Raw genomic sequence first — 23,561 nt, 5'->3', positions numbered from 1 at the left:
TTTCTCCTTTTATTCCCCACCTCCTTCTCCTTCCCGTACTTATCAATACCTACTAGGGGTGAGACCCTATAATTACTATGGGAGCCTGATGATACCTTCTGATAATTTCCGGAATGATTGGAATCTATTCTGTCTTTCATTTAAAGCTGAATTTTAAGGGGCACCTGGGTGGCTCAGTTGGTTGTCCCACTCTTGATTTCAGCTCAGGTCATGATCTCAGGGTCATGAGATCGAGCCCTGCAACGGGCTCCGTGCTGGGCCTGGAGCCTGCTTCAGATTTTCTCTCCCTCTGCTCCTTCCCCCACTTTTCTCTCTTTCTCTCCCTCTCCAAAAAAAAAAAAAAAAAAAAAGCTGAATTTTAAAATAAAATTCATCTGTATTATCTATCTTCAATCGTTCCTAAAGTCAAATGCCAAAATGAGTGGAATGGTTTGAGCCCTCCACCCAAAAGGTCCATTTGACTCTTCAACCCTGGGAGGAAGATACAGAGGCATCATCGAACCCTCCACTCGTGGTCACCACTTAGGACAAAGAGAGCTCCCTGATCCGACCATGCAGAATGAATCCAGGCAGCCCTGGGCTGGCAGGGGTGGGAGCGGACATTTCTGGGACTTACGTGTTTCCATAGGGAACAGTAACCCCAGCCACGGGGCCTGTGTCACAGCCGAGGAAGAGGAAGGAGACATAGCAAGCTGTGGACACCAGGTTGACAAGCATGGCCATCCGAATGGCCCCGAGGGCAGAAAGACTGAGCTTTTTCACCAGGAGACCGCCCAAGAAGATCCCCAGGCAGGCACATGGGATTGCAGTCATCCCTGGGAGAAAAACAGAGGGGCGGGAACCATTAGTGGGGGAAGTAGGGCCCATCGGTGCAGACAGATGGGTGCCAGGCTGGGGGCCGAGCCCTGCGTGGGCCACATTCCCAGTGACCCCCCCCTGCAGTGCCGCCTCCTCCAAGCTGCCTCCGAGTCTCCATGAGGGGCCTTATTTCTGCCCTCCGGGAACTCACAGAAAACTGGGGGAGACAGACGTGGAAACAGTTATGGGGAGTCCAAGTACATACACCAATCTTGCTAAGTAAGGTATCCTCATGGGAAAGACACGGCTGGCGTGGGAACCACCATGAGACAAAGACAGACTGGGAACATGCTCGTGCTCTCTGTGCATTTTTGAAGTGATGTGAAAGGGGACTTGAGATCATTTGGGGATTTTCTCCCCTTTCCTCATTAGCTGAGGAGGGCTTCATGGAAGGGTCTGGTGGCTGTTTACACAAAGGTCCCAGCACTCACCAGCCTGTGGAGACGGCATTTGAACTTGCTCCCAGACCTCTTGGGAAGGAGCAGCCATCCAATCAATATGTTTTGTAGCTCTTGGTGAGTAATTGGCATAAATATTCTCCCCTTCTTATAAAAAGAGCTATCTGCAAGGCAGCAGGGACCATAAACCTGTTATTTCTGATTCTCAGAACCCCAGACTCAATCCTAGGGTTCCAATCTCCTGTTTGGCTTTGCTCTGTCCTGATTTGCTTCATCTAAAACTCAGCTTTAAATTACAGTGCATCATTTATCCACCGTGTAGACCATGCATGGCCAATTTCCCAGTCTAGGCGGTCTCCTCCTTGCCAATCAACAGACCTTTAGGTCAATCGACTACATCAACCAGCTGGTATGTGCTAAGGGAATGCAAATTAATTTTAATATTAGGGGAAGAAAAACATAATCAGGAAGGCTGAGCTCTGCAAGAAAATAGCACAAGTCACATTTAAATAAAACATATCTCTGTATTATCTGATGCTCTTGGAATACCTATGCTTGATTTTAACTGCTTTTTGGTATAGAAATGACCTTCATGGTCTAGCCCCCATGTGCCCCTCTCTGCTCACCCCTGGCCCACGGCTCCTCCTTTCTCTCCCTGGGACAGGCCAAACCCATTCAGAACCCCAGGCTTTGCACCTGCTGGTCCCTCTCCTGGGACATTCTTGTACAGCATTTCTCCTTGGCTGGGCCCTTCCCAGACCATGACATCTAGAGCAGTCCTATACTCCATCCAGGGGCTCCCCATCATTCCTCACCCCATTTTATTATCTTCATGGTTCTCCCCATTATCTGAAGCTGCCTTCCTCATTTTTGGTCTTGTTTCTTGTTCACTCTCCCCCTCCTCAAATGCAGCTTCCCCGAGCACAGGAACCTTTTCCATCCTCTTCAGTCCAGCACAGTTCCCTGTGCCTCGCACAGAGTGGGCACTTAAGGCTTCTTTTCGGGATGGATGAAATGGCCAGCAGGCTGGATCTGTGTGCAATGAACATTGGTGCGGACATGCCCATGCCCAGAGAGCAGGCCTGTGCTTTGTTTCATTTCCTAGCAGAGACCGTGGGGGAGCATCACCTAGTGAGGACGGTAACTATGGCAATAACAGGCTTTCGGCACCTTTTCTCCCAACCCGTCATCAGGCTGCTCTCTTCCTCCCTGCTGCATGTGCAGCCTTGGCATTCAGTTATCAGAACTTACCCCGAAACGCCATCCTCATTACGTTAAACTATGCAGATTGAGCCCTTTGTATCTTTACGCACAGATCCATGCATAAGTCCACGCCAGCAGCGCCTTCATCATCTGTGCTGCTCTTCTCCGGACCCCGCCCCATTTGTTGACTTCCGGGGTGGTTCAGAGGCCCTGCGCTGATGCCCCGGGGAGACTGCACGGGTCCCATGCCCTGGGTCTGCAGGAGCTGAGCACTTTCGGATGCGAGCCTTGCCTGGTGCTCCTGGGGTCCGTCTCTGTGTCCTGAATGCCCAGTGCCAGCCCTGTTGCAGCCAGCCCTCCAGGGTCCATGCTGATTAGAGTGAGGCCCCGAGCAGGACACAGGGAGAGGCCGTGCATGCACGCTACCTGTGTGGACTGCCGGACAGACGGACTGACAGATGGGCCAGCAGGTGGCCTCTCTGCATGGCAGGAGAAGGTCCTCCCCTGCTAAGCACCCTGGCAGACAGAGTCACTGGGAAAGAAACAGGTGCGAGAAGGTGAGATTGTTTTTTTGACCTTCTGCCCTGAAGAGTATTGATTTGTTTGTCGATAGAAACTGTTCTGAAATAGAACACAGCCCCGACGTCGAGGCAACTGTGCAAATGTAATGAGAACGTAAGAAGAGCAGCACAGAAATGAGGAGGAAACGGAGGAACCCGGGCTGCTGGAGGGCAAAACCAGAGACACTGCAGGTATAAACAAGAAGTTACGACTTTAGGGGCGCCTGGGTGGCTCAGATGGTTAAGCGTCTGCCTTCGGCTCAGGTCATGATCCCAGGGTCCTGGGATCGAGTCCCGCATCGGGCTCCCGGCTCCGCGGGAAGCCTGCTTCTACCTCTGCCTCTCTCTCTCTGTCTCTCATGAATAAATAAATAAAATCTTAAAAAAAAAAAAAAAGAAGTTACGACTTTAATTATAAAGAGACCCACTTTACCCTCTCCCTGCCAGACGTGTACTAGAGGGCTGCCTGTATTTTGCTAATATTTCTTGGAAGTGACACTTGACCAAAAAAAAAAAGGATGGTAAAGCTTTATTAGCAAAAAAAAAAAAAAAAAAAAAAAAGGCTTGTGCTAGCCTAGCAGTTCCCAAGGAGACCTTATGATCCAGCTGCGTCATCGTAGTAGGCTTTTAATTTTTTTTTTTTTTTTTTTAGTTGCGATACATTATGTCCTGGGAAGTGTACAAAGCTTAAGGAAACAGCCGATGAATCCTTGCATCTGTAAACACCCCTATAACCAACCACCGCTCAGATCAAGCTTAGAACATTTCCAGCAGCCCGGGAAGGCTCCCCACTGGCTGCCCACCTCCCCCTCCCAGAATGATAATTCCCATCATCATGGCCTCTATCACTTTAATTAACTTTTCCCTCTTTGAACTCCTACAAATATGTCCTCTTTTGTCCCTGACGTCTTTCAACTCTGTCAGATTCATCCGCATTGAGGCAGGTATGAAAATGCTTGCTTTCTCATGTTGTGTGGCAGCACTGTATGAACATTCTCTAATTTATTTACCCATTCTCCCGTTGACAGACGTCTGGGCTGTATCCAGTCGGGGTCATTATGCACCAGGCTGCTCTGAACGCAGTTACATATGCAGATCGTAAGGAGTGGACTTAAACATTCATTTCTGTCGGGTATCTGCCCAGAAGCGGAACGGACATATCCCAGCATAAAAATGTGCTTTCATAGGTGCTGCCCAGGAACTGTCCAAAGTGCTCACACCACTGGGCACTCCCAACAGCTGCTCATGAGAGTTCCAGGTGCTCCACATCCTCACCAACACTTGGTACTATCAGTCCAGTGGATGCGCAGTGGTATCTCAGTGTGATTTTAATGTGTGTTTTCCTGATGACTCATGATGGGTTAGCACCTTTGCATTTGCTAATTGGCCGTTAGGTGAAGAAACAGGCAGTGTTGAAGGAGACCTTTCCTCTCAGCAGACAATCTGACCCCCTATTTACCAGAGAAGGTAATTCACGGGGCTGGAGCTCTCTCTCAAATGCAGGGCCATACTAGCTGTAGTCTCAGTGGCCAGACTCATGCCTCTCTCCTTCTCTGCACTGGCAGGACCTATGAGCTCTTCTTCTGTCGAGGGCTGTCCATCCGCATCCCTCTCTTTCCTGCAAATCCCCTTCTGCTGACTCTTTTCCCTCCACTTAGCAAACTGCTCATGTTTCCTAGCAATGCCCCATCTCCCCTGCTCCCCCTCCAAGGACACACGGCCACCTGCTGGAGCCCCTCTCCTCTGCGCCACGACTGAGCTTCGGGAAAGTGTCCTGCAGCCGCAGACTACTCCTTCCCTCTTGCAGGCAGCTCTCCACACGGAGCACGGGCTCCCCATGGCCACGTCTGGGACACAGCTCTGACACAGGACGTCCCAGTGCTTGCAGCTAATGGAGACACCCAGCTTTCATTGTGTTTGCACTCACGCAGCTGCCTGCTTCCTCCTTGGAATCATCTCTTCCTTGACTCCCATGACCTGTGGATTTCTTTCCGGACTTCCCCTCAGACTCCTGTGTTTCCTCGTGGTTGGGACTCTTCTCTTCCAATTCACTTTCTTGCTACGTAATTTCCACTCCCGTGTCCTCCACTTCCACCCGGACATACACCAATGCAACAGAACCTCTATTCCCCAGTGGGGTCTCCTTGCTGAGCCCCCACCGAGTACTGGACGCTGCAGAGACACACCCTGGGTGTCTCACACTCAGCAACTTCAAATGTGATCTCATAATCTCCCCCACGGATCTGATTGTCCTCTGCTGTTTCCAGGTTTCAAAAATGGTGCCACCAGCTGTCTGAGCCAGAAACATGGGCAGCCTTCTTGACTCTTCCATCTCCCTTATCAGTCATGAGGCCACGTTCCTAACTCCACGTAAGTAATGCTGCTTCCCTTGAGGTCAAATTGGTTTTCCTTACCATGCCAACTCCAAACAGTGGAAGCAGATGCCTGTAGTCTCCTACTGAGAAGGATGGTAAAGCCATGCTTGAGCTTGGGGAGGAGTGCCGTGATCCATTAATTATGTCTGCTGTGGGCAGGGGTCAGGAGGGGAGTGTATGGCTTCCAAGTTCTATATTTGCTGACTGTGTGTTTCATGCTGCCAAGGATATTCTTAATTTTTTATGTGCCTGACCAAAGCCTGCTAACCTTTCTGGGTATGTCTCGATTTCCCTCTTCCTTCATCCTATCTTCCCCCAAATTCTGCAGTTCACACCAATCTATTGATCTCCTGGCCTGTCACAATGCTTCTTACGTACATTTTATATTTTAGCTCTTTCTTATCACATCCCTTTGGCAAATTTTGCTGCAAGAATAGACTCTGAAATTCCTTCTGCACACAGACCCCAAGAATACTACTGCTGTAGGAGCAGCAGAGTCTGGGCTCTTTCTCCGGTGGGCCTCGGTCTTAGAGGGTTACCCGCATGAGAGCAGCCCTCTGTCCTCCCGGGGGGACGGAGGAGCAGACTCACCGAGCAGCTGGTTGGCAGAAGAGGTGGTAAGGTTAAACTGCTGCTCCAGGTACTTCCCCAAGAAGGCAGCGAAGCCAGCCACCACTGCAATCTCCATGCAGGCGGCCAGGATGATGCAGGTGAACACAGGGTTCGAGAGCAGGTGCTTGGTGACCTTCGGGATCACTGCAGGGAGACAGAAGCAGAGGGTTACACGCTGCACTTCCAGGGCTCCTGCCCCCAGAGTCCCTTCTTGACACACTTTTGCCCATCACAGCAACCAGCGTCGGGAGTCACCCAGTTGCTCAGGCTGAAACCTGGAACCTGTAAGTCACCCACAAAGTGTGGAAACTCTGGCTTCAAAATATATGCTCATATTCTGCCAATTAAACAGAGAACTACTGGAACAGGAAAGCCTATATTGTGCCTTTTCATAGTTTACTGGAAATACCAAACAATTTTATAAGCAATGACAAATTATTTCCACCCCCCCCAAAAAAGTTTGGGGTTTGTTTCTCAAAGGAAAAAAAATATAATTATATATTATAAATTGCATTATAATAATGTTATATCAGTATATCTAAGCATATAAATCCATAAGTCTGAGATAAATATTTATAACTCTATATGTGTGTTAAGAAAATATACTTAATCTTAACAGGTTTCAAGAAAAAACTGGAATTCTAGTGCATATATATATATATATATATATACATACATACATTGTGCTGAATCAAACCCCACCTCTTCTTACCAAGTCCATGGCCACCTCCCTGGCAAAAGCTTCCATGAGTTCTCACATGGGGGACTCCCAGAGAGACCCATCTGAGGTCTTGGTTTTCACTCTTCATCTGACATAATCATTCCTTACATGGTAGCCAGTAGGATCGACTCAAATCACTTTCCTGTTCAGAACTCCTCGATAGCCCGATAGCCCGGGTCTGCCCCTTAGCAGTCTGATGACACTTCCTGCCATGCCCCTTTCCCTCTAGTCCAGTCATGCTCACTCTTGCCTCACGCAGTTCCTCCCCACCTAAGGCTTTGCGCTGGGGGCTCCTCCTTCCTCTCCTGGGATGCTCTGCCCCCAGATCTTTCCTGCATCTCTTCCCTCGTCCTCAGATGGGGTCTTTTCTCATCACCCAGTCCCACCTTGGAAGAAGCTGCCCAACCAGGCTGGTGCCCCGAGCTCGGGCGAGAACTGAGGGTGGGCAGAAGCACTGCGTGGCTTGTGGACCATATTAAGTACCACCAGAGCTGGAAAACAGCTCTTGTTGAGGTCATACATTTTGATCATATTTTTTTATACTCTATTTTTCTTGAAGTACGTGGTTTCATAAACCACTTAAGGTTCCCCACTTACATTGGTGCTTTAAAAAATGTGAGATTTTTTTTTTTTTTTAAATCCTTTGAACACAATCAACGACACATCTTGGCAGTATGCAAAGGGGTTCTGCAGGTACAGGAACCAGGACAAGCCTATCACTTCAATATTTACACTATTATTATTTTTTACCATTTAACTTATTTTAATGTTTCTTCACAAATGGTGAAAAATACTAAAGTACAGACAAGGAATAATCATGATGTTGTAGCCAACATTATAAATACAGAATTATAAATTTAAGACATTTTCTGGTTTAAAAAATAAATCTGGTAGTCAGTGCAGCTCTGTGGGGTCTCTGCATCTAGTAGGGCTGGTCTCTGCGTTCCTGACAGTGCTCGCCTTTATCCATTCTTCCAGGTCTTCTGCACCTGCCTCTTCTTCCTCCCATCTGTTCCATCAAAGGTCCAGGGGGCCCATCAGGGCCACCCCATCTTCCTCCACCAGAGCCACCTTGGTCCACGCCCCAGCTACCACAGAAGCCCCCTCTGTCTCCACCATGGCCACCTCTGAACATCCCACCAGGAACACCGCAGTCCATGAGGCCGCCTCTGCCATGGTCACCGCCTGGGGGTGGAAAGGGTGGTGGAAGAAAGCCTTCAGGCTTTGGGGCCTTACACTGGTTGCATTCTGTTCTCTAGGCGAAGTTCTGGTTTCCACACCTCGGACTGGGGCACTGCCAGTCTCCAGCTCAGTGCTGGATGTTTCCTCCTCCGGGGCTCTCTTGGGGGAAGCCACCTCTGTCTCCTCTATGGCCTCTCATGCGACCCATGGGGTCCCCAGAACCTCCTGGGCCCCCGGGACCTCCACAAAGTGGTGGCAGCATCCCTCTGCCCTCACGGGGAGGCATACCACCCCGCATGCTGTTCATTGGAGGCTTCTTCCGAGCAAGAGAAACCTTAAGTTTGCTCCCTTGAAAATCTTTCCCATCAAACCACTCCATGGCAGCCTTGGCAGTTGGTGGGTCTTCATAGGACACTGTAGCATCACCTTTGGGCTTTCCTGTTTCCTTGTCCAAGTAGATATGGATCATGGGTTGTCCGGTTCTCTTGTTCATCTTAACAACTCCACACTGCTTAAAGAAGTCTGCCAGGTCATCTAGAGTCACATTGTCATTTAAGCCTTGCACATAAATTGCACTGTTGTCAGAGTCTTCATCTGGATCTACAGGTGGGCCTAGATCAAGATCCGGTCCTTCGTCCACGGGTCCACCAGGCTTACTGAAGGCACCTCGCTCTCCAGCGCTGCCCATTCCACCGCGTCCTCCTCCCCGCCCACCTCCGCTCATGCCTCCACGATCAAATCCCCCTCTTCCCCTGCCCCGGTTATCAGGGCCACTCATGCTCCCGTTCTCTCCTGGTCTGGAAAATCCTCCAAACTCCAGCCCATAGACACCCATGCTGCTGGGGTGGTCCTGTCGGAATGAACTCTGCTGCCCGTAGCTGCTGCTCTGTTGGCTATACTGACTTGGAGCCTGGCTGTAGGATCCAGTTTGGGGGCGGACAACTAGTGGGAGGCTGCTGCCCAGAGCTGCTTTGTTGACCATAGCTACTCTGCTGTCCATAGCTGCTGGGCTGTCCATAGGTGCCATAACTTTGCTGCCCAGATGCCTGGGTGGTCTGTGCGTATCCTTGAGTGGGTGGGGCAGGGTATGCACTGTAGCCCTGCTGGGCTGCCGCTTGGCTGTAGGTACTGTAATCCGTGGTCGCCATTTTCTCTCCTTCTCATTCCTTACACCGTCATTTTAATGTGTACTTACAGTAAGTCAACTGCAATGTAACTGATACAACAAATGTGTGGTTTTATGGCTCTCACAGTTTAAAATGATGCCAGGTTAAAACAAGTAGATTAAAGTAATTTAAAGAGAAGTCTTAAGGCAAAAAGTGATGTGCCAGGGACTACAGTCAGGGGAAGTCTGTTCCGCTGTAATCATGATGATATGGAATATTTGGCATGGGGTCTACTTTCCACCTGTGTAAACAGAAAAGATAAAACTGAGTCCCAGATGGAGCAATATTATTCTAAGTCTAGGAAAAACCATTTAGGTACCCATGGTCATACAAAATAAACAGGTGAGCAGGGAGTCTAATGCTGCATTCCAAGGTGATGAATTAGCCAGCTGTCTGAAAGAAGAGAGCTAATTATACAGGCTCAATCTCATCTCCTAGGAGAGGAAACCTCTAAATGGCCCAGCTAATTAGAATAAAATAATAATAGGGGGTACGTAAGTTTTTAATAATGGTAACAGACAAGCTCAATAAATCAAAATGGCAGAACAATGGGTCAGCAAATGGCAGATACACACAGCTCAAAATTTATCATTTCTGTGAAAGATACCAAGTTTCAAAAATGAAAACCTGAAGAGAGGGACTTAAAGATCCTCTGACATAATAAAAGGAACTCGGTTATGGGAATGAACTGAGTCAGAGGACAAGAAGCTCAGAATCACTGTGGGCTGATCAACCTAATCCTGCATCCCAACTAAGAAACAACCAGAGGTGGTGGCCTCTGCTTTTCTGTCACAGTTTCTCACAAAATTTACTAAAACCTTAGGAAGGCAACTCTTGGATGATATAACCATGTGTAAGCAACACACACACAAGTCACACAAAAACCCAGAAACCTTAAATCCATGGTATTCACTCATTTACACCTGTCTTTTTTTTTTTTTTTTTGCAAACACACTGGCCTTTACATGTGTTTTGTTTATTAATTAATTTATTTTTGCAGGGTTTTAAGCATTTAAGATCTGACTTTTTTAGAAATCAGTTCAAATAAATGGCTAAAAGTGGTTACGCTTAAAAATCTCTGTTTAAATGTTGAGAAACTTTCCTTCGTTAAATACACATTATTTTTTAAGAATCGTACAAATATTTAGAGGCCTGTTGAATGTGTAATGTTTAAAAACGTGGACTGCTAAAGAAATACGGAAGATGAATACATTGGCTGTAAACAGAGGGTAATGCGGTTTCTGTCTTTAAACACAAAAGCCTGTTGGATGTTAAGACTCCATCATCCTAGGGCGCCTGGGTGGCTCAGATGGTTAAGCGTCTGCCTTCGGCTCAGGTCATGATCTCAGGGTCCTGGGATCGAGTCCCGCATCGGGCTCCCTGCTCCTTGGGAGCCTGCTTCTCCCTCTGCCTCTCTCTCTCATGAATAAATAAATAAAATCTTTAAGAAAAAAAAAAAAAAAGACTCCATCATCCTAAATCGCTGCTAAAGAGCGAAGGCTGATTTGCTATGGTGTGAGACACATTGTGATGGCGTAATGTTCCTGTGGTAAGGGACTGGCTGATTGTCTCACTCCACACTGTAGAGAGACAGGTATGGGTCACATCAGGCGACCACAGTGCCTCCTGGTAATGAGTGAACGTCAAACCCCCAGCTGTTTATGTTTTGGCAGATAAAAATACTGTGGCTCGCTCATTGTGCTCTTTTGGAATTAAGATATCTGAACTCTGGAAGCATTGCCAACAATCAATAGGCAGGTTGGGGGCATTCCAGGAAAACGATCGTCTGCCATACTTTCATTGTAGGCTTCATTTCCTTTGTTAGGGTGCAGATCATTCAGACGGGGGCCTTAGAAAGAAGCAGGACAGCCATGCTTGCTCACAAATAAAACTTTATCCTCCAAATAGGAACTTTGTTCTCTGGCTCAGAAATGGCACCAAAGAGAATTTAAGTTTGATCACATTACTTGGGTCCTGGTATCTCCTTGTCCTTGATCATGGCCATCTCGATTTACTGGGGAGGAAGGGAGGGCACGTCTCAACAAAGGCAACTCCAGTTAATGGAATGTTTTCATACTTCAGCAACCATTTTAATTATTCCAGAGATAATGCCACTTCAGTGGGGAAGATGCTTTGTTGAGATAGGAGAGCCTGCCTGCTTTTGTCTTAATATCTAATGACTAACTTCGTGTTGAATTAGATGTGGAAATCATTAGGTTTGAGGATCATCTGACCGAAGGCCCAGAGAAGCCTCAGTGGACCTTATTTGCATGAAGAACATTCTTTTCTTTCCTCTATCAGGCCGATTCGCTGCCAGAAATGACAGATTCCTCTTGCGTTCGGCTCTATTTTGCTCCCAGGTTCTTCCCTCCCATCCTAGGCTTTATTTGCAATGACCTGCAGCACTCTCAAAAGATTCCTTTTCAAAGGTTCAGCCTACCCACCAAAGCCCCAATTTGAAAAGGGGTATTAATTAGCTTGAACCTCGGGCTATCCCAGTATTTCAAGCTTTTTCATTCGAATGGGTTCTTAAACCCATAAAATTCTAACCTTCCACGGAGGCAGCAGCTAATGAGGTAGCCCAGACAAACAGAAACGGATGAACCAAGGCCACACCAGGCCACTGAACACCCATGGTCCCCTTTAGCCAATGACTTCCCACCCACTGATTTAGCCTCCGAAGCTGGGAGCTGGGGAAGGAGGTGGGCTGGCCTGCACCATGCGGCCTCACCAGCTGGGGAAGACTTCACTGCTCATCGGGAGCCCGACAAAGTGCCAAACAGCAGCCGGGGAGAGTTTTTCAGGGAAAACAGGTTTTCCACTCCTGTCTTTGGAAGACCTTCCTTGTAGGTTTGAGATTTCTTGAAAATGTGTAGGTCCTCCAGGAGGGAGAAGGGCAGGTTTGGAGAAGGTGTGAGGACTGATGGGGACAGAGCATTACCTGGGTGGGTGCCTAGTACCGTTCTGACCACTAACACATCAAATCACATAATCCTCACAACAAACCCGTGATCTTGGGGCTATGTACAGCCTCCGTTTACAGGTAAGGAAACCGAGGCAGAGAGTGGTCCAACGGTTAGGGAAGCGTGGCACCAACTCAAACCGTGGCACCTGCTGCCTCAGGGCATGCTCAGAGCCAGGGTGTTATTCTGGTTCAGGTTTTCAGAAGCTCTGCTCTTGGTCAGAGGATGGAGCATGCAGAGACCACTCCTGGTAATTGAAGGAGTAGCTTAATGTTTAGAAAGAATACAAAAATTCCCACTGGGGCTGGGAAAATGACTCACGGGTTTAGTACTTGTTTTTTTTGGAGGAGGAGAGGTAGGACAGGAAGGGAGGGAAATGAGAGAAAGAAAGGCTTGCAGAGCCCAAAAGGGAGGAGTCCTGTGCTGCAGAAAAGTGTGACTGAGCAAGGCTGTATAAAATAAGGACCTGGTTCAAGGAGCCAGGTCACTGGGACCTGAATTCTACCTTCAAGACTGAGCAGGTCTGTGCCTGGAACATACCACTCCGTCCCATGGATTGTTGCAAAGATTAAATGAGACCCATGCCTGCAGAGCAGGTGATCCAGTGATTCTGACACACAGGTAAGATGAGCACGATGATAATTAATATAATAGAAGCACTTGTTGGCTACGTTAGGGAGCGAGCCCTCGAGCTAGGAGGACGTCAGACCTGCCATAAGAATGCCTGTGTGCGAGCAGATATGGTGAGTAAGCAGAGCTGGGAGACTGGGTAGGTGAGTGGAGCTCCTGGGAGCTGCTGCTGGAGTCACTGGCTTCCCAAGGTCAGAGATGACCTCCTGCAGAGGGCTGGACAGGTCAGGGGGTCGGGGGCACACGTCCTTGTTGCTCCGCCCCTTCCCGGGAACTGGAGGTGCCCTGGGAAGTGCTCACTGTGGGGCTCGATGGTATTGCACTTGACTCTGAGATATTTCAGCCCTCAGGCTCTCTACTGAAATTGGCCTTGACCTTCTTTTTCTTTAATAACATTGCTGTCAATACACCACGGTTAAGGCTCCCAAGACGGGGAGATGCAGCCAGTGTGTGGAACCACTTGGTAATTACGACAGCGACAGCTGATGTTTGCTGGGTGACCGTCGGCTTAGTGGATGGGCCCCACGCTAAGGGTCCCGCATGTCACTCCCGCAGCTGTTACAACAGGGACAGTCTTACTGTCTCATTTCAAACCAAAGCTTCCTTGAACGGCTGCAAAAACCACGCTCGCAGAATGCAAAACCCAGGTCTGCCTGCACCTTGGGGCCCACTTCTAGATCTTCAGGTTTCTGGATGGGGACTTGAATCAACGGAGAAATGTCTTTCTGAATGATAAGTCGTCATGAAGCAATTCCCAGTGCACAGGACCCAAGAGCAGAAGAGAGCAGAGGCGCAGGGAGCGGGACGGCGGGGAGATACACAACAGTCTTCGGGTCACGACCGAAACCAGATGAAAGAGGAAGGAAGCAGTAACAAAGACGTGGAAAAACATCACCACAGAGGCATGAGATGAGAGCCAAGGCAGGGTGAATCCTAGGAAACATGATGTCTCCTGGTGCGGCACGAATGTCTGGCAGCCACCAGACCGGTCCCCCCGTATGGGGTGCAGCCTGTCATCACCGCACCTATGTGTCCCCAGACACCCTCGCCTGGGTCTTCCTGTGTCTCCCATTCAAGGAGCCACCTGCATGCAGAGATGTGGGCATGGTGCCCGGTGTAAGCAGATGCTTCATCAATGCAAGAGGGATTAAAGAATTCAATAAACAAACAAATTGCAGTCCCTAAAGGTAACTGTCACAATCTCTTAAGAAACCTTAACTGTGGAGACAGGGACCAGCTCGTGATCGCACCATGGGCCACGTTCCACAGGCTCGTGGGCCACGATGGAAGTGGGAATAATTAGCAAATATGGTCATTTCCATCGCTGATTCTGGAGGTATCTACATCGTTCCCTTGGATAGCGGTGGGGAAAAGCCTGGGCAGGAGGGGAAGCCTGTGGTGCCGGAAGCTTCCAGAAGGGAGTGCCTACCGTGCACCGGCCCCAGCCTGGCCGCCTCGGGCTCCCTGCGACCTTGTTGCTGCAGGTATGACTGTCCCCCAACCTCTGTTCTGGGCTGTCGAGGGGCCCAGGGGAGCTTCCTGGCACCCTCTCGTTGCCAGCTGTGAGACAAGTCTTTGGGAACAGGCTGAAGGTGACATGTCTCTCGTATGGAGAAGGTCATGGTTTGAGTGAACAAACCAGAAGCCATCAGCACAGGAAATGAGCATTTACACTGAAAGCCAAGTGTCAGATGGGTGTGGATCAGCCAGGGAAACCCCGAGCCAGCCAGATCTATTGATTCTTTTTTAAAATCCCCAGCTCCTTACAACACCGCCAAGAAGGCCCGAGAGAAAAAGAGTAGTGTGGGGTCCCACTAGCTGCTTTGAGCCCAAACACCCCCAGAAGGACAGCTAGCTCTTGCAGTTGGCCAAGACAGAGAAAGGAGCCTGGGAAGCAGCAAGCTCTCTTTCAGATCCAACTGTTGTGTCTTTCCATGCCAGAGGTAGCAGGCAGAAAAGGACTAAAGAAAGACAGCTCCTCATAAGCAGAATGCCACTTTTGTAACCTCATGCCAGCCCCTAGGAACCTTGTCTGGGAGCATGACGCACCACCTCAGTGGTGGCAGGGCTGACTGCATTTAGCATTCACGAAAACTCTACCCGTAGGAGAATGCACTGCTGGAAAGACAAAAAGCAATGCTTAGAAAAGAAATGGTGAATTTCAGCACCCAAGCTGACAAAAATGCCCTTCTCGAAGCCTAGCCTCCCTAGTGCTGTCTCCTGGAGGGCTGGGTTTACAGACCTTCTCAGAGCCTTTAAGGTGCTAACGTCACTTACGGCCCTCCAAATGGGCCACATCACAGACTGTCCTAAGCTTATTTCGTGAGTGGGTCTCCTCTCCGTATTTCATCTTATGGGCAACTGTTGCAGAAACAGCTTTGATGGAAACCCCCCGAAGGACTCCCACCTCTCATATTTTCAACTAGGGGTTCACTTAGAATCGCCTCAGAACTTTAAAGACATCCAGGTGCCTGGACCACCTCCCTCTTCCCCACTAGACTCATGGAATCAGCATTTTCAGGGGTGTGACCCAAGTGTGGGGTGTTTCAAGAAACCTCCTGGGTGATGCTGACTCAAAACCCCAGCTGGAAAACAATGACTCATAAAGGCCACATACTTTAGAAGAGCAATGCGAACGCCCTCCGTAATTCATTCATAATTTTACCAAAGTCTTACGAAGTGGCCTCAGGTGCCAGGAACTCTGCTGGGTGCAGGCACGACACCAGCCAGCCTTCTGCCACAAAATTTTCTAAATCCTCTTCCCCCAAACCAGACGTCTCTCTCCCACCCACACCGTGGGCATTGCTGTCCCCTGCCTCTGGTCGCACCTGCCCCCCAGCCCGGAAACCCTTCTCTTCCCTCCATCCATGGGGATCCTGCTCATCCTTCCAGATGGGGCTGAAATGCTACATGCTTCCAGAACCTGTCTTCAAGGCCTCCGTGTGGACTCAGTACATCCCTCTGAACGTCCTGTGATCCTCACCACCTTCTATCCTGCATTCTAGCAACAATTCCTAAATGCCCGAAGAGTTCACATGAACAAGAAAGTTCTGGGATCACATGGAGTAAAACAATGCCAGCCAACTTTCCATAGAGCTGGCCTTCCAAGGGCTTTTTTTTTTTAAGATTTTATTTATTTATTTGAGAGAGAGAATGAGACAGAGAGAGAGAGCATGAGATGGGGGAGGATGAGGGAGAAGCAGACTCCCTGCTGAGCAGGGAGCCTGATGCGGGACTCGATCCCGGGACTCCAGGATCATGACCTGAGCCGAAGGCAGTCGCTTAACCAACTGAGCCACCCAGACGCCCCTCCAAGGGGCTTTTAATACTCGAATATACCATACGGGTCTCCAAGAGGGTCACACAGTATAGAGACATTTCCTCAAGCTTATTTGGCTATGTGACCCTTCCTCCCTCCCCCCACTGATTTGTTTTTCCCTGAGCATCTCCAAGGACTCCTGTTCCAAGGAACCCCCATAGGGAAATGCTGTCCTCTAGTTGTTTCCTTCCTTTGTTCATCCAAACAAAACTCCTGGGGTATCCACAATGTGCCAGGCATTGGGCGAGGGGCCCTCTCCTGGGTCCCCAGGTGCTTTGCTGAAATCACTTGTGGTCTGGTCACAGACATAACACCCCAGCACATCGTCCTCCAATGCTGGTAAGAACATGCCAGTGGCCAGACTGGTCCTGGGGACTAACACACATGAATCCCGTGAAATGGCAGCATATGAACCCCACAGCCTGGCACGGGGTTCCAAGCATTTGGGAGGGTGGATGGTTTTAACGGGGAAAGAAGATTTTAACGGGGAATCCACACGTGGGGAGAGCGCAGTTCTGAAGACAAATGGCATGATAAAAAACACTCAGCCATCGAGCCTGCAGAATGAGGGCTCTCAGATCGCCAGGCTCCTCACGATAACCTGATGCTGAAAGGCACAGGCCCATCATTAAGGAAAATGTGGCAGAAATGGACTGCTAGCTGGCAGAGGATGGAGGAGGTCTGGCAGAGCTGTAGAAGCTAGAGGCACGAGCCAGATTCCGAGAGGAACAACGGTGGGGATGAGTGTGCACCCTGGCCCAGACCCAAACACCTGCCAGGGGACTCACAGACCCGAGTCACCAGTGCAAGTCAGCCTGAGCAACTGGGCCAGCAGCCCCTCCCCCACACAGGCGGGTCACCTGGGGGCTAGCGGTGGCACTCAGCGTATCTGGAGCTCCTGCTGACCCCGTGTCCACGGACCGGTCAGACCCAGGCCAAAACTCCGGGAGGGGGTTGGGGGTGAAGACAGCTTGAAGGAAAGCAGCAAACTGTGCTTGGCAGTGCACGTCCAGTGCTCCGTGCATCCCTCCACCTATCATACACATCCCGAGCACCTATGGACAAGAGCAGAAGTAAACAGAGGCAGTCCCTGCCCGAGTGGAGTGCACGGAGGGAGTCAGTGAATCATCACTCACATGACGGTAACATCATGACCGTGATACGGAGAGCAACACCTTGGGGGGGCGGGGGCAGAGAAATGTCCCTAGGGACATGATTGCGAGCTGATGCCTGCTGATGGGATCAGAATTCCAGCTGAGGGAACAGCAAGTGCAAAGCCCTGGGAGCGAGGGAGCCTGGGGAACCCAGGGGCTAGAAGGAAGCTGGGGAGGTGAGGCTGACGTGGAGGGCCAGGGTGGCAAGGTGTGAGAAGAGGCTGGAGGGGCAGAGTAGCACCACTGGGAGGCCCCGTGAAGGCTCCACCTCTGTCCCTTTAAGCAGGAGGCGGCCCCAGGATCAGATACGCTCTAACGCCATCATCATGTGCAAACAGACCTGCGGGGTGAGGGCAGACTGGAGTGCAGGAGATACCAGAGTGGGCTGGAGAGAGATTCAGGTGGTAAAATCCACATAACCCAGGGATGGATGGCATGAAGAGGGCAGGAGGGGAGGAGGGTGGACAGGGTAACCACCTGGGCAGATTTCATCTCCCCTGCAAGTGAAGGTCCTCTGAAACTGGGCACTGCATTTCCTCCCATGGAAAGGGAGCAAGAGAAACAGAGAGGGGTTGTTTCTCCAACACAGGAAGGGTTTTGGTTCAGTCGGCCCCAGGCTGATTCCCCTTTTCCTCCTCAGTCAGTTCATTACCAGTCCAGTGAATCCCTGAGGGACACACGATAGAGAGAGGATGGGATCCGGAGTCCAGAGAGCAGTGCCCCATCCCAGCTGCATCCTTCACAGCGGTGACAACCCAGAAGTGCAGCTTAACCCCGAGCTCTGTGTTGGGTGGTTGGCATGGAGATGAGTACCACTCGCTCATCAGCTGGACTGTGGGGGCTCAGTGGGAGGTCCCCGCAAGGGCTTGGGAACTCGTCAACCATCCTCCACATGTTGCGGGTGGTTTTTAAGGCTGAGCCTGAAGCCCCAACCAAGCCCCCCCGGCTTGGCTCTGCCCTGCTATCACTCGATAAAGCTTTTTCTGGGACATGAAGAGGCCACTTGGCAGTCAGCGTGAAGTGCACAGAGACAAGAGTGCTCAGCTTTGACTGCTCTTCTCTTTTCGGTGATCAAAGGCAGGGCCCTCCCTGCAGATTTTAAACCTCTGGAACAGTTCCACTCATCCCAGCTAGAGAGCCCGTCAGAGGGCCAGGACGTGCCAACGCTTGGCCAGGAGTGGGTTCCTCCCGCCCGTTTAGCCTGTAGCCTCGTCCAGAAGACCCACTGTTTTAGGGTACACTGGTGTTGTTGCAAGCAGCAGCTGGAATTTAAGTACACTCTGCTGAAGTCAGCGAGCACCGGCTGATCCCACTTTTCCTTTAAGAAAGTTCGTTTATGGCCGCAAGAGGTAGCATAATGCTGTGGTGAAGAAAACAGGCTCTGGGGCCCTTGCCAGGGTCCAAACACCTCTCCTTTCAATCTCTAAGCCCCAGTTTACTTATCTGTAAAATGGTATCAATGCCTCATAGGATCGGGGTGGGTAGATTAAATACAACAGTGTGTGGAAAACTGACGTTCGCTGCTAGTGCGTGTATGTGTATGTACGTGTGCACGCCGGCAAGAAAATATTCGTTTGTTCGCTCGTTTGTTCATTCAACCACCACCACCTACGTGCTGGCACCGTGCTGTGCAGTGGAAACAAAAAGATGCATGAAGGCTTTGTCCTCGGAGAACCCACAAGGTCTGGGCCGAGGCAGACAAGCTGAGAAGCCACCAGGTGGCGGGGTAACAGGTGCTTTGCAGGGGCTGTGTAGATGCCAGGGGAATGCAGCTAATCCAACACTGGGCACAGGGGGGCTGCAGGGAGGGACTCCTTGGAAGGGGGGACCGAGTCTAACGCAGAAGTGAACCCAGAGAGGAAGGGTGTCCCAGGCCGACAACGGAACAAAAAGGAGAGTGCCTGGTGGGTTGAAGGAACCAAACAGAGCATGATGAGGAGGGTGCACAGAGTATGGCTACTGGACCACCCTGGGCCCCAACCATCAAAGCCCATCTAGGGCAGGTGACAGCAGAGACAATCTCCAAATAAAGCACAAACTACGGACGTGAGATTTAACATACTAGCTGGTGATAATACTGTGCATTTGTTTATAACAGTCCCCCGAATTCCCTCCTTCCTCCGGGCCTAGACTTTTACAAACTGTTCTGCAAACCCTGAGCGTCTAGGTTCCGGAGGCCACATGGGTGCTGTCCTCCCCCGCACAGCGATGGCACGGAGAGGAGGAGAAGACATAGTGCTAGACACAGAGGAGAGATGAGAGGGGGCGGGGTGTGTCCTGAGAGATGAATCAGCAAAATGCTTTGAAGAATAAGGTTGGCAAAGAGGGGCTTTAGAGCCAGGGCATAAAGAAAAAGCTATCTGGTGGCACAGCTAAGATGCACAAATGTGTCTTGGGTTTGCAGACTCCCACCCGGGAAGATACTGGAGTTTAACAAACCCAAGCATTTGTTTGCCGGCTGCCTGCTTTGTTAAACAGTTATGTGTCAGTCCCTACAAGATGGGTACTTCTGGGCCGTGTAAGAAGTAACGGCTTCTCTACACTTATAGAACACCACTCTGGGCTTTCTGTCTCTCTTCTTCTTCTAAGAGTTGCAAACCCAGTGATGGCCAACTTTGTTGGAAGGAGACCTTCAAACCCAGTGGCCCAGTGGGAAGGTGCTTGGGAAGTGCTTGGGAACTCGTTTTTGGGGACAGTGCCCTGAAAAGTAAGCCTGAAGTCCTAGATCACCAGAGCTTGGTTTCCTCATCTGTAAACAGGAATAAGTAATAATGTTAACCAGACAGCATATGTGAAAGCCAAGGGGAACTAAGCAACACGGCCAAGGCTGCAAGATTAGGAACCGCCCCACTGCTCTCCCAGGAGGGGGGCAGACTGTCTCGGTGCCGGGAGGTGCAGGGAGGAGGATGGAACAGCTGCTCAGCACACGACACCAGCTCTTCTCAGGGCCCTCCCCCATCTGTGGAGCATGGCAGGGGACACGGACTGATGGCCAAAGAAGAAACCCGTTTGCAAACTCAAATGAAACAGATGAGAAATTGCAACATATATATTTTTAGAGCAATGTTAATTCCTCCACACACAACACTGCTCAGCTTATCTGTACCCATAAATGTACAGCGCTCTGCCTTGAACCCACGGGGGCCTTCAAGGCTGCAAACCGGAGAAAGAGTTCGGGAGCACCGGGTGACACTGCATGGTGCTTTTGGTGGAAATGTCCATGTGGCAAAAACATGGTCTCATGTGGAAAAATGAAGGATGTAAACCACCATGCCCCGCCCCCCAATCCATGTGCTGGGGCACGTAAAATGTGTTTATTAGCATAATAGCTCACGTCACTGGATTCCGGCTCCTGGGGATTCTTCTAGACACATTGCCTTCCTTTCCTGCTGGGACATTCTTTAGGTCCATTAATAGACCTACTGCCTCTGGGAATTGTTAATTCTAATTAAAAATCATTAATTATTAGAAGTGGAGCCCACGTATGTACACAGGCCAAAACTCACGGTCGTTACGGCCTATAGCGAGTCTCAGACCAGTCTACCCAAATGTGCACCAGGTCAGCCGCGGTACATCCAACACTCACTCTGCCATTGCTCCAGTTCTGCCTGTTGGAGGCCCCCCGCCCCCCATGGCTACAGCACTAGCTCCAGATACAAGCTGCCTGGGTTACCACTGAGTCCCTAGAGTCTAGCAGGATCTCAGTACATGCTGAACAAAGAAGTTAACAAGCAACTGAATCCTCACCCAAGAATTCTGAAGATGTGACATCCCTCAGCCTCTGACCCAAGACGTGGGCTCCCCCCCACCGCCGCCTGCCTCCAATACGTCCATAACCTCCCTTCCACATTGGGCTGCCTTTGCCGGCTTGCTGGTCTGTCCCTACACTGGATGGTGAGTACTTTGATGGCACGATTACATCTTTTCATCTTCGCATCCTCAGAAATGAAAGATAAGAGATTACTAGTGCAGCTCTTGCAATCACCCTGGGACAAAGAAAGACCCAGAAAGACTGCCCCTGCTCTGGTCCAGGGCGTCCCCCGCAAGGCCCACTTGGGCCAGCCCCATTTACTCCTGCAGATCTGGTTATTGGGACCCCCTGTGCGGCTGCCTATGCTTTAGGACAGCAGTAAGCATGGCCCTCTGCCTGGCTCTTTGGGTGTGTGTGGGGCGGGAGGGGGCTCTTCTATTAAGCGCAGACTCCTGGGGGTCCAAGCCAAGGCAACCCCCATGGACACAGCGTGGGTGGCCGCCTTCTACCCGTGCATTCTGGAACTTAGACGATTCTGAAGACCTTCCACGGACAGTTCCAGATTTCTACCTTGGTAGAAGCGATCGCGGAACAGGGGTTCAGACATAACCTTAGATTATTAATTAGTCTCTTCTGGGAATTCACACAAGTTCTTCCAATCCCTCCCTGACGAACAGGCACTATCAGCAGAGAGTCTTCTGCGGGCCGTGCTTTAATTCTCACGGCCCCACTGTGACTTCGGAATGCTATCACAACTGCCCGCTTGTGGAAATGAAGCGTGCAGAAAGTAATGATCCCAGTTCTAGTGAAGAGCGGAGTGGGGACCGCAGCAGAGAGGCTGTGCTGAGCTCCTCTGGAGGAAGTGTTCCTCGTCATACAAAAGCTCGGTGAAGAGACCTTCACCCAGTTTCTCAGCTGGCCCGTGGCAGCCTGGCACCACTCACAGGTGCACCCAGATCCTGCCAACAGGTGACCATCCACCTTCCTCCCGCCCCAGCCTCACCGAGGAGGAGGGCCCCAGCCTTGCCACTGCCCACTTCAAAAACCCAGCAGGTTCTTTGGGGGACCCACGGGAGGGGTCCTGGGACTTCAGGAGCGTGGCACAGACCTTGCGGTGGGGAGGGGGCTGGGACAGACACCCAGTGGCCCGAGGCCGCACTAGCACTGTTTGCCTTGAAGACGCTTTGCCAAATGTGGAAACAACCCCGGGGGCCGGGGTGGGGGACATGCTTCTCATTCTCATTCCGGATCGCTCCATTTTGTCAGAAAAGATGCGTTCGGTTTCTTTTAAAAACCGAGAGCTTGGCCACCTTCTCAAGGGTGACTTTGTTATTAAGACAGAGTTCACACTTCCTTCCAGAGAAACACGTCTCACACGGAGGGGATGGAAGGACAGAGCGATTCAAAGGAAATGCGCTTTTGGATGTGGCTTTTGAAGAATGCCCAAATCAGGCAAAGGAAGCCCTGCTTCTCAAGTCCTTTCCTGCTACAACGCACTTGTACGTGGTGGTCAGAAAGAGTCCAAGGGCTCCACGAGATGTCTAGAACCTTCCTTCTACAGACATGTCTACTTATTATGCATCAGGAGCTTTGGTAAGCACCGGGGTCTCTGCTGGGGAGATTGGTCTGCTGCCCCTTCGCTGAGTGGTAGCTACTCTGCTTTTATTTTGAGCATCAGGTCATTTCCTTCTCAGGGCTAACGTTAAGCATCGGGCCAGAGAAGGCAAACCATGCAAAACAAGTGTGGTTGTACCTCAAGCCCCCAGCACCCAGTCCTGAGTGTCCTCCATTCCCCCACCGGCCTAGACGAGCCCTCCTCCATTGCTCTGGCCACCCACATTCGAGGTGCCTTTACCTTTCAACTGCTGGAAGCAGGAGGCGCTGCTGTCCGGCTCCAGGGGGTGCCTCAGGACCCCATTGCTGGGCTTGGGTCTCTCATATTCTCTTTCGGGGAGCATGGCCTGCTCGCTCTCCATGGCAGGGTCTGAGTGTGGGGGCAGAGACTGTGGAAACCCGAACATCAAGAGGGAAGAGAAGAAGAGTAAGGCACCGCAGAGCAGAAAGCCGCCCCACCAGGCTCCAATCCAGCGGGGGTCGTCCGGAGTGATGTCCAGGTTACCTGCAATGGGAAAGAGCACAGTCAGGAGGAGAGGACACAGCCGGGCCGGGATATGGCTGAGGGTCTGAGTCAGGTGCACAGACAGGAGAGGGCTCTGGACACAGCCTCGGGGTGGGAGAGAGGCAGGGGAGGGAGCAGGGGGCCTGGACGCTTCAAAAGGCAGCCTTTTGTTCACATCAGTGCTCCTGTTTCTCCCACCCCTCAAAAAGCAGCTACTCGGAGATCCCATTCAACACCCCACTCCCGGTCTCAAATCAGGTTCACAGATCGTAAGGGACGGCATAGAATGAAGTCAAGAGCTGAGATACCTGGAGTGAAATCCTGCCACTTCTCACTGCGGGACCCCAGCCTAGTGATCTGAACTCTCCGTGCCTCGCTGACTAACCTGTAGGACCATGAGGACGGTGACAGCACCTTCTGGAGTTTGGAGGGAGGATCCAATGAGCCACACCAGATATGATGTGCTCAGAATAGTCCCTGGCATATGCTTGAGCATTTAAACACTGTTAGCTTCATACTTACGGCTAGGATCTTGTTTCCAAACTGCTAG

At 50.7% G+C, this 23,561-nt stretch overlaps 1 protein-coding gene and 1 pseudogene across 8 annotated transcripts in view; both read right to left on the bottom strand.

Annotated features, from left to right (window-relative positions):
• The window catches only part of SLCO3A1 (solute carrier organic anion transporter family member 3A1), a 304,890-nt gene that overhangs the window by 44,517 nt on the left and 236,812 nt on the right, over positions 1-23,561 (bottom strand). For all 8 annotated transcript variants that reach the window (XM_064569932.1, XM_064569934.1, XM_064569935.1 and 5 more), the window contains exons 4-6: positions 22,748-23,011; positions 5,986-6,150; positions 617-815 (exon numbers count right to left, since the gene is read on the bottom strand). In XM_064569932.1, the coding sequence (XP_064426002.1) occupies positions 617-815; positions 5,986-6,150; positions 22,748-23,011 (628 nt within the window). The remainder of the gene's footprint in view (positions 1-616; positions 816-5,985; positions 6,151-22,747; positions 23,012-23,561) is intronic.
• Positions 6,647-9,480, bottom strand: LOC129046501 (RNA-binding protein EWS-like; annotated as a pseudogene).

Source organism: Mirounga angustirostris, unplaced genomic scaffold, assembly GCF_029215605.1.
Source record: "Mirounga angustirostris isolate CCGP_5_RB_7025 unplaced genomic scaffold, mMirAng1.0.hap1 SCAF_9, whole genome shotgun sequence".
Classification (NCBI taxonomy): Eukaryota; Metazoa; Chordata; class Mammalia; order Carnivora; family Phocidae; genus Mirounga; species Mirounga angustirostris.
This window is presented reverse-complemented; position numbering and strand designations above follow the sequence as displayed.